The sequence below is a fragment of the Microtus ochrogaster genome, chromosome 15 (assembly GCF_000317375.1).
Source record: "Microtus ochrogaster isolate Prairie Vole_2 chromosome 15, MicOch1.0, whole genome shotgun sequence".
Classification (NCBI taxonomy): domain Eukaryota; kingdom Metazoa; phylum Chordata; class Mammalia; order Rodentia; family Cricetidae; genus Microtus; species Microtus ochrogaster.
This window is the reverse complement of record NC_022017.1, coordinates 25,063,365-25,080,862: the sequence shown is the minus strand read 5'-3', so window position 1 is coordinate 25,080,862 and position 17,498 is coordinate 25,063,365. Positions and strand designations below refer to the sequence as shown.

General features: G+C 51.6%; 1 protein-coding gene across 2 annotated transcripts in view; it reads left to right on the top strand.

Annotated features, from left to right (window-relative positions):
- Gramd4 (GRAM domain containing 4) overlaps positions 1–17,498 on the top strand; it is a 78,424-nt gene that overhangs the window by 46,205 nt on the left and 14,721 nt on the right. For both annotated transcript variants that reach the window (XM_005354389.3, XM_026782663.1), the window contains exons 4-5: positions 12,574–12,694; positions 15,835–15,908. In XM_005354389.3, coding sequence (XP_005354446.2) covers positions 12,574–12,694; positions 15,835–15,908 — 195 coding nt within the window. The remainder of the gene's footprint in view (positions 1–12,573; positions 12,695–15,834; positions 15,909–17,498) is intronic.

Below are 17,498 nucleotides of genomic sequence, written 5' to 3'. Positions count from 1 at the left end.
CACCAAAATCTACAAACATCCTAGTGTGGCAGTACACACCTTTAATGCCAGCTCTCAGGAAGCTGTGAGTTAGAGGCCAGCCAGAGCTACACAGTGAGAGCCTGTCTCAGAAATAAACAAAGTGTCAGGGTCACCGCCAACCTTGGGACCACTGAGCCAGTCTGTGTTGGGTTATGCTGGCTTTGCCCCCATGAGGAAATGTCACTACGGAATTATCCGTTCCTCCATTGGAATGCCACTTGCAAGGTTCCTCCCGCTTCATGGTCCTGCCATCAAGGAGAGCAGGGCCAGCTTCATTTGTTTTTCCCACTCCCGATGTTTATGGAGATCGCCTTTGCTTGAATTTATTTTGACTTTATTTCAGACTTGGAGAAAAGTTGCAAAAATAGCACAAAGCATTTCCACATGCTCTTCATGCGGTTATTTCCTTTCCTCAAAGGGCAGCTCTTTGCCACACGTGTTTGTCAGTCGTTCCTAGCCATCAAGCTCCCCTTCCCACCATCTAGCTGTCTATACATTTATATATATATGCGTGTATGCGCCCACCCATTTGTTTACCTCCCACCCATGTGTCCATCCAGCTCTCATCTGTCTGTCCATCCTCCCACATATGCATCCATATCCCCCCACGTATCCATCTCTCTTTCATCTGTCTACCCATCTCTCCACCCACACGTCCGTCCGTCTCCCTCCACCTTTCCGTCCATTACTTACACATCTATCCGTCTCCTACTTACCCATTAGTTCTCCCACCTACAGACCCACCATCTCTCACCCAGTCACGCATCTATCCACCCACATCCATCTCTTGCCCACCCACCCACCCACCGATCCATCTCTCATCCACCTACCCATCTATCCATTCATCCATCTGCCCGGCTATTTATATGTTTTTTCTGAGCTGCCTGATGGTCTGTTTCAGATGCAGTGCTTCTGAGTTTCAAATACTCTGCCGTGTTCCCTAAGAGCAAGGCTATTCTCTTTCTCTAGCCACAGTGTGCAGTGATCAAAGTCAGGAAATAATGTTGCTACGCTATTATCTGGTGTGAGCCTCACCATTGTCTTATTAATGTTCTTTATAACAAAAGAAATTTCTGGTCACAAGTAGCCTCTCGAGGCTCCTTTTCTCGGCATGCGGGTCAGTTGCCCATAGAATGGGCTCGGGTTTAGATGTCTGCTGTTGCTTAAAAGAGACTCAGATCATGTGGTTTTTGCCTTGAATGTCACAGACATGATGGTGTTTCTTCAGTGCCGGTCAGGAGGGACAAGATATCATCTCATCTCATTCTGCAATGCCAAGAGTTCCTTGTCAAATTAAATTCTTGTATCTATCTAAAATTACTGCGCTGGGGATGTAGCTCAGGGGCAGAAGGCTTGCCAAGCATGCTCAAGGGAGGCTCTGGGTCCCTTCTGCAGTGCTGGGGGAGGGGGAAAACACTCAGTCAAATAAAATAAATAAAAAGAAAATGTTTACAGTAGCATAAGTCTGTGGTCCCAGCACTAGGGAGGCTGAGCCAGGAGGTCCCCTGAGCCCTGGAATCCAACGTCACCCCGGGTAACGCAGTGAGACCCAATCTCAAAAGCAGGCAACACTGGATGGCTTACCTGGCTGCATTATCAAGTTATATCCAGAGAACGTGGGTCCCCTCCCATCCTCTCTGGAGTTCCGATTGTCTTCTACATTACCAGCTCCTTTACTGGTTTTTGTGTTTGGTCATACCTTCGCCTGTAGATAAATGTCATACTTTGTGCACACTTGTGTTCTGCTCTGGCAGTCACTCTAGGCTGGTACCAGAGATAATCCCTGGTCTGTTTTCTGTCTGTGTCTCTAGTCAGGGTGTGGCTAATCTCCTGGTCGCCTGTTGGTGACTGATTATACCATCCTGAGCCTTCTGTACTGGTTGTTAGTAAGATGCAGCTCTTCCCAGGCCATCTGCACCTTGTGGATGGGGTGGAACCTATTTTTATACCCCAGGCTTGATGTCTTGGGTGTGGTGGGCACTGAATGACTGAAGAAATCACAGGAAAGCCTGGCAGAGGTGGAGTTTGCACAGAGAAGTCTGTGCCTCCTCCTCCAACATGGCATCCATCACATTTCCCAGGGTAATACAGTGTTATAGAGTCTGGAGACACACAAATACGTTTCGGTTGTCACTCAGCTCACTCAGCCTATACAGCGTGTGCTGGCCTGATCATTCCTATTCCTCTTGGTCTGCAGGGGAAATACCATGTGCAGGGTGGAGAGAGCTGTAGACTGGCCTTGAGACCTAAGCTTCCAGCTCTTATTTCCTCCTTTCCCTGGCAGCTCAGCTTGAGCTGTTTAGGGCCTTGGCTCTATCCATAAGTGCCTAAGTGATTAGTGTTCAAATTCTATTTAACTCTCGGCTGTACTCTCTCTCTGACAACAGGCTGTCTTTCTTCACCGAGGAGAAAAATAGCCCAAGTGCACAATAGGTTTCTTCGGTGATTAAATATTGAAGGGTACAGATGTTCCCAGGAGGAAGTGACATGCGATGGAGAAGGTACACCGAAATGTACCTTAGCTACAGCCCACGGCAGGGGCCTGAGCTTGTTAAAGACCTAAGTGACTGAATGGTGTCCATTTGCAGCGAGCCTGAGATGTGTTGCACTGGACTGTCACTTGTTGGACACAAAGGCGTCTCTTCCAGGGCTTCTGTAACTGAGTGTTTATTGTATTTATCTATCTCTCGCTGCGTGCAGGCTCTGGGAAGCGGGATTCGCCAGTTGTCGTAAAGTGTGCACACACCCCAGATCAACTCAGCATGGACATGGATTTTGGTGGGGAAAGTGCTTCAGGCCTTTCAGGGGCCTCCTGGTTTGGGGGCTGGGCTGCAGAGCTTCTGAGTTTATACCTCCCTGGGGTCGCTTCTGCTGACACCTCTCTGATCAAGCTCGAGGCGACTCCCCTAGGGGCTGTGCTTTGTCTCCCGGTCACTGCCACCTATACAGTAGAGTAAGTGGGTTCCCAGTGGAGGGAACCAGTGGATAGCAGTGATTCCTGAAGCATGTGATACGGAGGGAGGGGGCCTTTGCTCCATAGCCCTTGATACCCCTGGCAGCCCCCTTCCTGCTCAACACATGGGGGCCAGAGTGACTGACTCCTGCCTGATTTACAGAGGAAACTGGTTGGGAGGCAGGTGGTGGCCACTTACCCTTCAGGGCATGATGGGTGGATCTTGCACACAGGGAGGTCTGGGGTGGCTGATCCAGGTGATTAGAGGTGAGCAACCTGCTTCACAGTCGGTCTTGGGAAAGCAGAAGGCCTGGGAGCCACATGAGTGCCACCAGTGTTTTGAAGAGTTGAGGCAGCTTTGAAGCCAGCTAGAGACAGAGCTACTATATCCCTGACAAACATGCCTGGGCCCACTCCTCCAGACCTGGGCCTGCAGGTATTAGCTGGGGGGCCTGGCCTCCTACCTCTACCTCCTCTTGTAAGGTAAGTGTTGTGGATCTCAAAGATAAGCCCCAGGGACAGAGCCTGGATGGGTCTGCATCTGTCCCTAGTGTGGAGTGGAGCCAGTGGGAAGAAGTCAGGGCTGAAATGGGGACAGAAGGCTGAGATGAGCTAGACACAGCCCTATACACATTTTTCCAGGGAAAAAGATGAAATTGACCCCTAAGAAAAAATTAAAGATCTGACCCATTAGGTCCAACAGTTTCATATTTCTGTCTGTGGACATGACTTAGTGCTTTTCTAACATATGTGAGGCCCTAGGACCTGTACCCAGTACCATGGTGGGGAGGACCCCACAACCTTTGCTTTTCTAGATCATTTCTGTTGCCCAGTAAAATATACTCTGAAGTCTTCATGGCAGTTGATATAAGTGACCCTGAGACTTCTCATTGCCCAGGATAGAAGTTTTTTAGTACAGAGGCTGAGCCACTCACCAAACCCCTGGCTCCTGCCTGTAGTTCATATTTCAGAGGAAAAATTGAATACCTTGTTGCCATTCCTAGGGCTAGGGCTCTGGCTCCTGTGATATTGGGGCGAGATGGTGAAGTCATATGTGCTCATCTTTGGTGTCATGCTGAGGGCTCCCTGTCTCAGGTCTAGCAGGGTGCCTTGGGCAATGACAGTTGATGTTCACCTGGGAGTTCTATCAGGAGCCACTGTCCATCTCTGTGACCTCCTTTTGGACTCCTGCTCCATGAGTACAGTGTCAGCTCCCAGGGTTTTGAGAGGGTGTCATCCTATCCACTGGATGGCATGACCGACGGGGTCCTGTGTTTGCATTGAGAGAGAAGTCATTTGGGCTAGCAACTTTCTATCCTTCGCTGCTCCCACTGGTCCCCCGGGTGGAGCCTTATCTGGCATGAGGGGTGTGTGGTTTAGCCCCATGGGAGGCAGCTGTTCATATTGGTGTCCACCAACTGGACTTTGTAGGAGGTAAAGAAGGCAGCTGCTGCCTCATCTGTATGGTCCAGAGCCTGGCAGCTGCAGGGTGCTCAGTACACATCTGGGTGGCTAGCTGGGTGACTCAGCAGATCTCTGGCTGATTCAACCAGTGCTGAGCACATGGATGGAATGGTGGACAATGGGATGAGTGGATAGATGGATGGAGGTGCTGCCCCACCCCCAGGCTTGCCTTTCTGCACATCCTGTGGGGCCTTACTAGCACCTCCCAAAGCCGTTTTCCAGTGGTGTTTGGTCCCAGGCATAGTTTCACCTACTGCCTTGACTCCCCAGCATGTATACCCAACCAGAGCCTCTGGGCTCATCTCCCCTTGCTGGTGATGGGAAAGTCCTACCTGACCTCCTGCCCATACTAAGCAGAAATCCGGTATCTAGCAGTGAACTTGATGTTCTGAGAAAGTGTGGCTGCTGGTCCATGGTTGGAGGGACGTATCCACAGGATGTGGAGTGGATGGAACAGACACCTAAATACAGTTGTATATTTGGATTTTTGTATATTTGAATACCACATGTGTACCTGGAACCCATGGGCCAGCAGTGGGTATTAGATTCCTCAAACTGGAGTTATAGATGGCTGTGAGCCACCATGCATTTACTGGGACTCAAATCTGGGTCCTCTGGAGTAGCAGCCAGTGCTCTTAGGCATTGAGTCATCTCTCCAGCCTTTGCCCTTCGCCTCCCAGACCTTAGGGCAGACACTTTTGAATATTCACATCTCAGCCCCGTGCTAGCCAGGTCCTCCAAGTCCAAGTCTTGAGCATCAGAGGCAGCCTGCCACCTCAGTCCCCCATCTCATACTGAAGGGCCGTGATGGGTGGGTCTGGAAGCCAGCCATTCTGAGCAGTAGTTCTTCCTAGAATCACATTTCTTTATTATTATTATTATTATTATTATTATTATTATTATTATTATTATTATCATCATCATTTTGCATCCAGGAAGGAAAAAAAAAACCTCAGGGCACCACCCTAGTCCCGTAGCTGACTCCCTCCACTCAGGAACATGCCAAGCCCAAGCAGCCTGTCATGTTAGAATGTGAAACATCCAGAACTTGGCCGCACGCTGCCTGCCTGCAGAACATTAAGCTTGGCGCTGACAGTTCATCATGCAGTAAATACCGCCTCCGTGCAGAGCAGTGGACAACACGGTGATAGTGAGCGTTAGGAAAACGCACAGGTGGACACGGAGAGCCAGGCACCCCTGAGTGGAGTGACCTGGAGGAGAGAAGAGCTTACCACAGCTGCTTCTCTGGGGCTGATGGCGAAGGAATGCCCTGAGCTTGGGTGGTGACTTGTACCCAGTCCATTGGGGAGGATAAGGCACCATCTTTTAGAAAGATCCTCCAGGATATCTGGAAGGGTAAATTGGGAGCAGTCTGTTCAGGTGCCCAGGTGTGCAGCCCAGCCTGCAGATACAGCTTTCTCTTTCCCTCTGGGTGGCTTCTCTCCCTGTGTGTGTGCTCCAGCTGGGTGGGAAGAGATATTTTATTTAAGGCTTATCATTTGATTTTTTTTTTTTTTACCTCTGGCTGAGGCTGGGCCTGTTGCATCTTGTGCCAAAGGGACTCCTGCTTGAGAGAGCTGCTTTTACAGTTTTAAAAATAGCTTTGAAGTTGTTTTTCTTCCCTGTGGGCCAGGAGCCATGGAGGCTGCGCAGCCTGGGCAGGCTGTGACCATGGTCTGAATTGAGTATCTCCTCTATGTCCCCTTGAATCAGCACACTAAGAGGGAAGGCATAGGTTTCTTTGGGGTCAGAGGTCCATAAATTACCTGCCCTTTGCCTTCTAGACCCTGGGGAGACCACAGTCTGGGTGAAGTGGGGGGGACTGGTGGCCCAGCTGTGCCAGGCTCCCATAGTCAGATGTGCGCTGCGCGGCATACTTTACTGATCAGGTCCCTCTGGCTTCAGGGGCACACACTCTTAAGTTCACTTTGTCTCTTTGCTTTGGCGATGTCTGGCAGTCTCCACATGAGGTTGGGTAGGGGGATCGGAATGTCTCTTCCTTCCTTCTTAGGGTCCCTGAAGGTTGCTATCACAGATGACCTGGCATTTTTAGACCCATGTAGATGTAAGGGTGTACCTCGACACAGAAAGAGTCCCCTGGCCTTCTCTCTCCTCCACATGCGTTTTATGCGGGTGGGAATGGGGGTGGCTCTTGTCCCCCAGGGACTGTCCCGGTTCCCTCTGGTCTTCTGCACCCAAGTCATCTTGCTTGTCTTCCTGCCAACTGGGTTGTTGGTTTGCTTGCATGTGTGAGCAGAAGTCTAGAACTGGGGCTTCTAAATTGTGACACTGAACCCTTCTTTTGAGATACACCCTTGGAACTTAGAAATTTTGGGGACTGACTCATCCTCAGCAGCTGTTCTCACTCCCCAGCCTTTTTCAGGCTCCATGGCCATCTCTGCAACCTGGGTCATTCAGGGGCCCTGAGAAGGAAGTGCCTGGAGTTGGTTATGGCCGGTACTGGGCATGTAAGAAAAGCTGGACCCCGGGCTAGGGGCTGTGCCACACCATTGGTGGCATGCGATAAGCTGTCTCACAGCTGTGCAGCATTGACTCTGTGCTCTAATGTGCCAGGCTGTGGCTTTTGCCTAAATCCTTACTTGTGACTTAGACACAGGCCCTCTATGGCTTCTTTGCTTGACTGAGCCTATGAGAGCCCCCTGTGGAAACTGGGGGACAGGACAGTCAGCCACAGCCTGGCCTCTGAGTTTGTATGCATCTCTGTCCTTTGACAGGGGGTGTAGGAAAGCGGGTATCTTCCTATTTTACAGCACAGGGTTATGTGAGCATATTTTAGGATGACATACCCACTGCTGCTGGTGATGATGCCCTGTTCATTGGACTCTTTCATCACTGAGTGTTGAGAGAGTCTGTGTAAGCATTCATTGCCTGAACCGCCTTGGTAGGTCACTGGGGAGTCCTGCCTCTGTTTTGGGGGACATAATTGGAGATGACAAGAAAGTTAAGATGGGAGGACTTTTCCAGTTGTAGGGAGTCCCTGCACCCAGGAAGGTCAATATGCCCACCAAAGGAAGGCTTCTTGTTTTGTGATGGTCAGAATGCTTCGAGGCCGGAAAGTCCTCTGTGGGCCTCAGTCTGCTGGGGACTCCTTTGTCCTGTATCATTATCTCAGGGGAGAACATGGTAGCTAGAATCTCGATTTCTCCAAGAGAATTCAGTTCCTCATCCCTGGAACCTGCGCATGTGACCATTCCTTGGCGAATGCGACTGAGTTGGCAGTTTGAGATGTGCAGATCCAAGATTCTCTATGGGTGCAGAGCAACCGCAAGGAGGAAGCTGGGGGTCAGGTGGAGTTGGGTCAGCATGAAGTCACTGCTCTTTGGGAGTCACCAGCCAAGCAGAGTGTTCCTCTGGAAGGCAGAAAGGATGCGATGTGCCCAGTCTTTCCACCAGCCTCCAGATGGACTGGCCCATTGACGCTTTTGTTCTAGCCCAGAACACCTGTTGGATCTCCTGACCTTTCAACTTGTAAGATAGTGTCTTTTGTGCTAAGCCAGAATGTGATATTAGCAGCCACAGGGAATGAATACTCAGATATTCAAGGGGCTCCATCATCACATCCTTCATTCTATGGGAGAGCTTCATCCCCTTCCCCCTGCCCACTAAAGGATCAGGGGCCACATGGTCTCCATGATCTGTCTTGGATGGGTCCAGCATTGTCGAACTCTGAACAGTGAGGGGGAGGGTATAGTAGAGCTAAGCAAACCCCAGAGTCATGGCAGTGACAGACTTAGAGTCCTGGGTATCCAAAATAAAGGCAGGACTGCTAACAAGCCTCAATCAGAATTCCAAGGCAGAGACCCTGAGGACGGAGGCTGGCTGCCGTGACCAACTCCATTCCATGGGGAGGCTGGGCCAGGATGGCCTTACAGGCAGCCAGCTCAGCGCTTTCTGCTTGGCAGGCAGTCAGCCTTCCCCTGCACCTCCTCTAAGAGAGGAGCAGGAGAAACGATGACTGGGTGTATATTGCCTTTGTTCTGTGGAACGACGGCCAGGCACTGTGCTGCCTCTGACCTAAATGTGTCACCGTGGGGTGGAAGCTGGCCCACATAACCAGACACCGGGCCTCAGCATTTAAGTTGCAGAGAGAGGCCTTTGTAGGGAGCCATTAGCCGAGGGAGGACACGTTCATGGAAAGAAAGGCTCAGAAATCCAGCTCATTCTACATGCTTAGCTCTCTGCACCACTGGGAAAAGGTGCAAAAGCCTCTGGGGCTCTGCCAGGAACAGACAGGCTGACTTGCTAAATTGGCAAGGGCTGCAGTGTACCTGCCCCTGCAGCTGAGCCTCTAATGGCTGGGGAGGGCAGCTGATGTGGGGAGCTGGGTTACATAGCCACAGCGTAGAAGAAGCAGTTGTCTGTCCTATTACAGGGCTGAGCTTTCTGCCCCTGGGATCCTGGGAGGCTAGAGGTATTTGTCAGGGATACACTAAGAGGTCCTCAGCTCCTCTAAGGGGCTGCACACATGTCCTCCCACACTGGCAAGAACGTCCCCGTGCATCCCCCTCACCTTGGGAAGGGATCTTGGGATCTGTCTCAGCAGTGCTAATGGCCGCTGTTGGCTGATCATCTGCCATGAGTGGAACATGGTAGCGAGCCTTCATCATTTAGTGACACTGGGAAGATACAGACCTTCAGGGGAGGCCAATTAAGGAAAGCCCAATTTCCTGTTCCTGGCTGAGCGTCTGCAGGGGAGGGAGGGAGGGAGGGAGGGAGAGAGAGAGAGAGAGAGAGAGAGAGAGAGAGAGAGAGAGAGAGAGAGAGAGAGAGAGAGAGAGAGAGAGAGAGAGAGAGAGAGAGAGAGGCTTTGATCTTCACATGAGCTGGGATCCAAGAGGCCACAGGGTGGTGAAGATGATGGCGGGGCATCAGGTGACCAGGCAGGAAAGTATCAACCCCCCCAGTCTCAGCCCTCCCCCTCAGTCTCCCCCACCCAGCAATGCCAGTGATGTAAGGTTTCTCAGATCTCTTTATCCTGTGCTGGAAGCATTGTCTGTATAGAAACAGAGATGGGAGGTAGGGGTGTTCCAGGAAGAGTCTGCTCACACATCTGGTTCTCTTAATTGTTTTTTTAAGATTCAGTTATCATTTTTATATGTACCTGTACATCAGCTTGACACAAGCTAAAATCATCTAAGAGGATGGAACCTTAATTTAAAAAAAATGCCTCCGCAATATCAGCTGTAGGGCATTTTCTTAATTAGTTATTGTTGAGGAAGGACCCAGCCCATTGGGGTGGGGCCATCCCTAGACTGGTGACCCAGTGTTCTATAAGATAGTAGGCTGAGCAAGCCATAGGAAGCAAGCCAGTAAGCAGCACCCCTCCATGGCCTCTGCATACACTCCTGCCTCCAAGTTCCAGGCCTGTTTGAGTTCCTGTCCTGCCTTCCTTCAGTGATGGACTATGATGTGGAAGTGTAACCCATAAAAACCCTTTCCTCCTCAACTTACTTTCGGCTATAGTATTTCATCACAGCAATAGAAGTACGTGTGTACCTGTGTGAGCTTATGCACACCACGTGAGTGCTGGTGCTCAGAGGCCAGAGGGTATCTTCCTCCCTGGGACTGGAGTTACAGGTGGCTGTGAGCTCTCTGATGTGGATCCTGGGAACAGAACCCGGGTCCTGTGCAAGAACAATAAGTACTCTTAACTGCTGGCCCATCTCCCCAACATTTCCACCCGCTTTTTAAAAAAGATGTATTTCCATACCTGGTTCTTGAGCTGGCTATGTACAGTTCTTGATTGCCTGATTGCCTGCCTTGAGTTGGTTGAACCAGGTAGATTTCTACCTTGGAGAGAAAGCTCATTGGTCCATTCAGTAGAGGCTAGCAGATGGTTGGTCTTTCCACCTGTCATTCAGTGAGCCCCAGTATATCTTCTGCTGTATCTCTCCCAGGCTGCAGGAGAGGCCAGGCAGCTGAGAGTTGGGTCCTGTGCAGGGAGTCTCCTGGCCTGTTCATCTCAGTGATCATACAAACTCTATGTTGCTAAGAGACTCAAACTCTCTTAGCTTTCATCCATCTCTGTGACCCTCTCAGGGAAGGGGCTAGACCAACATGGTCTCCCCTTGCATTATAGGCAAGGCTCTGCCTACTAGGAGTCCAGGCAGACAAGGGCTAGCATCTAGGCCTACCCAATGGGCCTATTCATATGCCTGAGGCTGCTCTGCAGGTCCCACCTAGATGTTTGCTCTGGGCAGCATATCCTCCCCAGTTAGTGTCCCGGAAACTCTGACAGAGGCTAAAGCATAGGAACTCAGTGAGTGTCTACCACTGAAGCTGTGTGTAGCTTGGTCCTCACAGCTGCACCAAGAGGCAAGGGGGGATTGAGGCAGCCTTGCCTTACAGTCAGAATTAGCAATGGGATGGGTAGGGTGCCCTGTGAAACCTACGGCTTATGGGCTGAGGACCCCAAAAGTCCAGAGCCCTCTGCTGCCTCTGTGGGCAACAAGTGTCATGGCCAAGACTCTTAGCACCCCAATTCTTCTGTGTCAGTGTCCCCAGGAATCCCAGTACAAGACCAGGGTCAGAATGCTTGACGTCTAGGGCCCTGGCAGTGCTGTATACATGTGCCCTTCGAGTGATCAGGGTCTTGGCCCTTTTGGAATTCACATCGTCCCCACTCTCCATCACTGCCCTCTTCTAGGCCCTGGCCAGTCAGTCCAGCATGTGTATCCTTGTAACCAAATCACCTGTTTACGTTGCTAGGCTCTCACTGAGCTGTCTGTCCCCACCTATCATCCCTTTACTGCATCCTTGACATCTTGAGCTGGCTGGGCCCTGCAACTGAAGACAGTGGTAGTAGGGTCCTCCCTCTGGAATCTTCTGGGATAGCGGGGTGGAGTCAGAGAAGCCTATGAATGGTTTGGAGATAGGCTCATGTCTTGAGTCCTGATCTTAGGAAGGCCGTCCTTGCTGTGTCCTTCTCCAAGGGCTTCTCCAGGTGGTCTCTGGCAAACCTCACTCAGAACCCCAAGGAGTGTCACAACCTCCCATCCCTAAAGTATTACCCTGCCTGGCCAAGTTAAGGGAGGGTGTGCAAATGTCTCTCTACATGTGTGACAGATCATGGAATACCGAGGGTGCCTAGTGAGCAAGCAATCCTGGTTCCATCCTGCACCGTGTCTTTGCCCTGTAGGGCAAGGTCAGCAGGCTGAAGGGACCTCTGTCCCTCTCTAATTGAACCCTACCCTCACTGCTCCTAGATGGCTGTTTCTGTTCCTCTGTTCCTTTCTGCTAGGATTCAAGACTGCCCAGAGCAGGGCCGAGGGCCATCAGTCAGGACTCCCTCCCAGGGGAACCGAGCACAAAAAGTAGTCTATTGAGAGGGATGGTTCTTCACCCCTAGAATCTGACTGCATTAAACTGAGTGATCCTGGGTGTGACCCAAGAAGAGGGATGATGGAATGCTGACTAGGACCCCTCTTTCTCATGCCAGTATGGAAAAATGGAGGGGGTCAAACCTGCACAGTTGTGGGTTGTGACCTGAGCGAGTTCTCATGTACTCAGAACAAAGGGAAATTCTGCCATGACTTTGACCTTATGTTTGGCCTCTGCAGTTTGAGGCCACTGCCCTCCTCAACTCCTCCTTTACCCCGCCCCCCCCCCGAGCTGCCAGGTTTTCTGCCCAACACCCCTCCCCAGCCATCTGCAGTATGGCCCCTTAATTTCATGCAGGGCTTGATTCTGATCTGATCTTCAGGAGGGTCTTTCCAGGGGTACCCCACCCCTTTCTAGACCTCTTGCTACTCCCAGGCTCCTCTGTAATGAGGTAGCTTGAGGCTTGCTTGCCTCTGTTCTGCTGATGGCACCTCCTGGAGCCTTTCTGTCACCGTTGTGTTAACCAGTCACATGGTGGTGTGTGCCTCAGGGTGTCCACAGTGGTGATGGCTGGGCTAACAGACTTGCATAGTTTTCCTTTGCACCATTATTGAGCAAGGAGGGGTCAGAGAGCTGCTAACATTCTCAAGGCCTGCCGACTGAGCGCTTAGCAAACCTGAGTTTGCTCTAGCCCCTTTTGGAGTCGGAACCCATCTGCTGGTTGTGAGGTGGGCAGTGTTGTCAGAGGGAACAGTGGGCATTAAGGGCTCATCACTTGGCTCTTCTCTCCACAGAGGAGGAGCTCCGGAAGCTTCGAGAAGAGACCAACTCAGAGATGCTGCGGCAGGAGCTCGATCGGGAGCGACAGCGCCGGATCGAGCTGGAACAGAAAATACAGGAGGTGCTAAAGGCCAGGTGACCCCCACATTGATCTTTTCTTACTACTGTAACGATATTCCTGAAGCTAGAAAAAAGAGGGGTGGATTTAGCTCATAGTTTCAGAGTTTGAAGAACATGGTGCTGGCATTGGTTCAGCCCTGGTGGGCCCTCAAGGTGCCTGATGGGAGTATCTAGGAGAGAGGTAACATCCTGCTGGAGGCTGGGCAGAGTCAAACACATTTAATGACCCTTTGGTGAGAACTGACTAATTCAGGGTCCCAGAGAACTCCATTAATCCCTTCCCAGGGCTGCTCCTTCTGCCAGGTGCCATCTCTGAAAGGTCCCCCAACACCTCCCCCATCAGGCCGTGACCTTTGAAAGAGAAGCAACAATTTAAGCCACAACATTCACCCCCTCCTTGGTGGGCAGGGCTTCCTGGACCCTCAACTCACATCCCTGACATGGCCATGGGCCAGGAGTGGTGGGAACTAGGCCATCTGAGAAGTCTTGTTCTTGATCCCTAAAGGAGAGCCAGGAGAGTTGTATTGCTGGCCTGCTCTGACTCCCCAAGTGTGAGTCCTGCCTGAGCCTGTCCAAGTCACGTTATGGAAAAGTATCTTTCTGGGAGGTAGGGATCAATACACCTAGCACCAGCCAGCCCTATGTAGAGAGCTGACCCAAGAGGGTCTAAAGGTACCAGACCACCAGTTGTCCCATCCAGTCTTGGCTAGAAGATGCTCCCTGACCTGTAGACCCTCTCCGATCCTCTTACTTAGCCCCAAAGGGCTGGTTGAGACTCTTGGCCTCTTCTGGGGATACCCTGACCCTGCTCTGTGTTTTCCTATACTCATTGCCCTTCCCGAGCAGCTGCTGCAGCCCTGCTCAAGCCCTGTGGCCCACACAGAGGCCTCACTGCTTCTGCAGCTCCAATGCAGGGGTTCTGAGCACCCTGCCCCCTCCAGCACCTCACTACATACTACTTCTGTAGAGCTGCCCACCGAGATCACACCCTCATCTTCACAGGCTCACCCGGTGGATGATGTTGCCACTTCAGCTTCTGCAAGTGATGTTTATAGGTGACAGCTTTTCCTTGGATAAGTCCTCTGAGCACTTGGTCCCCTGGGCACCTACAGCCTCCTTACTCATTCACTCTACTGACCATCCTCACGAGGGTAGCCTCTGCTTCGACTGCCTCTGGCAAGAGGCTTTTCTGTACAGAGCATCACACAGGTGACAAGATCAAACTATAGACTCTGAGTCCCTCTGCACAACAGCCATAGTGCCACCTGGAAGATAAGGTTGGGGACCCAGAACCCCCGCTTTCCCAACTTGGCATCCACCACCCTTACCCTACTGTACTCTCAACCCCTGTCCCTGTCCCTGCTAGGCCATAGTGAATGACTCTCAGGAGTTTGGCACACACACTGCTGTTTCTGGAATACCCCAACTGGACCATGCTTGTCCATGAGGACTGTCTTCCTTGCTGGGATTTGCTCATCGAGTATGAATCACGCTGGTCGCAGTACTCACAGCTCAGTTTCAAGTGCCAGGTTCCTGCATGGTCGCAACCACTTCCTCCCGGGTCTTATGTTGTGCACAGTAGCTGCTCTGAGAAACCCAGGTCTTGGAAGTGAAGCAGCTTATTCCCTGTCCTGCTATTCTTGGTGACAATTCATATGCTTTGTAGCATACGCTGTACATACAGGCTACCCTGTCCCCCAGCCCAAACCCCTGTGGCCTGTTTAGAGTTTACCAGGGTTGGGCTTACCATGGGGCCTATTTGGGGAGGAGGACCCTGCCTTACCTTTTAGCCATGGCTACAAGACCAGTATTTCCCACATCGGAGGCCTCAGCTAGAATTCTCCTGGGTTGAACACTGACTGACCTTAGAGATTCAGATGCTAAATAATGTCTTGTTATACATAGGATGCCTTTTTCCATGCTGCCCCCCACCCCCCAGCTTCCCATGAAGGCCAGGCTACCCTTGGTGGTCCTACCAGGAGCACTCAGCTATAGACTGACCCTGTTCTGCTACCATCCCAGCAGCCTCAGCTTCTCTTGCCCACTATCTATCCCCTACCCCCAACCCCACTCTAGGGATCTACCCTCCTCCTTTCTTCCTTAGTGGATGAGCTCGCAGGACCCTGGGTCAGTTCTGAGGACTTAGAGGGTACAACTCAAATGCAGATGAGAAAGGAGCATCCAGGTGTGACCCAGGAAGTAGCAATTGAAGGTCCTAGGAGAACCAAGGGGCCCCTTCCCTGCCTCATACTGAGGATGGAGAAGGATTTAGGGGCCCCCTGGAAGCCCGAAATTAGAGAGTGAGGGACATTTCCAGGTGGAGCCTTCGTCATTTCTGATCATATTAGTGAGCCGAGTTAGGCGAGAGAAGGCCTGTGTGGGGACATGCAGTGCACACATCCATACACCACACAACACATGTGCATATATAGCCCACACACTCCACAGATGCATACCCATGTCTCACAGAGCCTGGGAGCTACTGGCTGTAGGAACAGCTACTGTGTACCTGTGTCACAAGCCAGTGCGGGGGAGATGGTTGACACTCAGACCCCAGAGGAGGGCAAAGCTGGCTAGAGAAACAGAATAGAGATGCCACCCACGGGGCGTGACCCAGGCTGCTGCTGGGGTATAGCTCTGTTAGGGTGTGCAGTTGAAGGTACGTGACCGTCAGAGTCAGACAGGTAGCCAGCTAGATTCCAGGTGAAGGCAGAGCCTGAGGGGGCCATTAGGCCCAGTAAAGACTATCATGATCATGTGCTGAGCTGGGGCCAGGAAGCCAGGGAGATAGATGACTGGCGAGGGATGTTGGGGTATCGTCCAGCTGCGGCCTCGTATGGTGCTGGATAGAGGGGGTGTGTGTGGTATTCTTGTTAGTGAACTATTTTCCCCACACTCCAAGCTTAAGGATGAAATAAGCAACTGTGTTAAAATTAATCGGAAAGGTGAACCTCTTGCTTATGAGACGCTGCTTGCCCATTGGAAACTAGAGTGGAGAAAGTACCTTTGTACTTATTGGGCTCTGTCCTCAGCAGTGCTCCAGCCTTCAGGGGTGCTCCAAGGGCCGGCAGATCCCACCTGTCGCTGAAGTTCAGTCCCATGCGGTGTTGCTTCCTGTGTTTGCATTCATAAGCTTTGCCTTTCTCCTGTTTCAGGTCGGAGGAGCAGCCAGCACAGCCTCAGCAGCCGCCGAAGGGACAGAGCCAGGCCAGCAATGGCACAGGCACAGGTAAGCCCCTGGGAAGGAACGGTTCTCTCCCCAGCCAGGCCTCGCCCATGTGGGAATCTCCTGCCATCAAAACGGGGTTAGCGTCTCCCACTGTGAGCTTGTGAGTCATCACGCAGGCTCAGCTCACCCCAAAGGTGATCTCATTTCCTCGCACAAATGTGACATGTTGTCTAGTTTGGTATGGCCTCCCGAGGGGCACCAGAAGGCACACTGGGTACATAACACCAACTTGGTGACCTGTTCTCTGTGACTGGTCATCGTATGTGGGTACTGGATGGACTCTGGCAGGCCATGGCAAGGAATGCCCTGATCTCCCAGGTACTGCAAGCCAGGTAGGGAGCAAGCCTTTCCTCCTCCCCTAGCTTCCTGACTTAGTGCCCACATCATCTTGTCACGTGTTTCATATTCTAAAGCTGTCCTTCGGAGGAGCCAGAAACTCCATTCTCTGTGCAGTTCCCGTGGGCCCTGGCTGCATCCTCACCGACAGTGTCCCTTCTGTGTGCTGACCAGTCACAAGGCTCGCCTCCCTGTGCCAGTAAGCCTGGCATAAACCATGGCTTAGATCATTGGCTTCAGGCTGCCTGCATCAGGAAGAAGCCTCTCCTAAGGTTCTCCCAGATGCAGCCTCACTGCGCCCACTGGCCGCTGGCCCGAGTGCAGGGTTGGCAGTTGCATTCCCTGGGACATGGCCTCCTTGGGCCATCTGGAGCATCCCTGGTTAGTTCCCAGGCCTAGATGCAGAACCCTTAGCTTGTGAATCTTGGTTACCAAGTGAGAAGCAGCGCAAGAGACCCTTAGTGCTTGGTGATAGCGAGAATTAAGGAGCGTAGGATCAAAAGACCCTAGCTCCTTGGTCCTTCATAGGGCTGATGACCCTTTATTCTCATGTCAAGGTCAGACCTTGTTTTGTTTTGTTTTTCTATTTTTTAAAAAGGCATATTTTTATTTTATGTGTATGAATGTTTTGCCTTCATGTATGTCTGTGTACTGTATGAGTGCCTGGTGCCCCAGGAGGCTAAAAGTTATTAGATCACTTGAAACACTTGTGAGCTGCTGTGCAGGTGCTGGGAATTGAACCTGGAAAAGTAGCTGGTGCTCTTAACCACGGAGACATCTTTCCAGCCTCCCAATCTAATCTTGATCTCCATGATCTCCAGGCGTGTTGGGCTGTGTGGAGCTATGGCCCTTGGTCACCCTCCAAGACAGGACAGGGGAGGATGTGGCAGGGGAGAGGGACCACACCCTGATTTTGTCACATCCAAGATAAATGAAGGAAATTAGCCATTGTGTGTGTGTATGCCTCAGGCTGTCCCTGAACCTCAGGTGTCAGAATAAAGCACTTAAGACCTTTCCCTTCCTAGGAGCTAGCCCTGAGGAGCAAGGGAGAAAGCATCCCCTGCCCTGGTTATGGAAGTCCAGCAGGGGTCTCAGCTCTCCCCTCATGGGTTGGCTTCAGAACTAGGTGAAAACTACCCCCTTCAGGCAGCTGACCATGTTCCCTGGATCTGGGGTCCACAAACCACATACCCTGTCTAGTTTGTCTTTACACACACACACACACACACACACACACACACACACACACACACA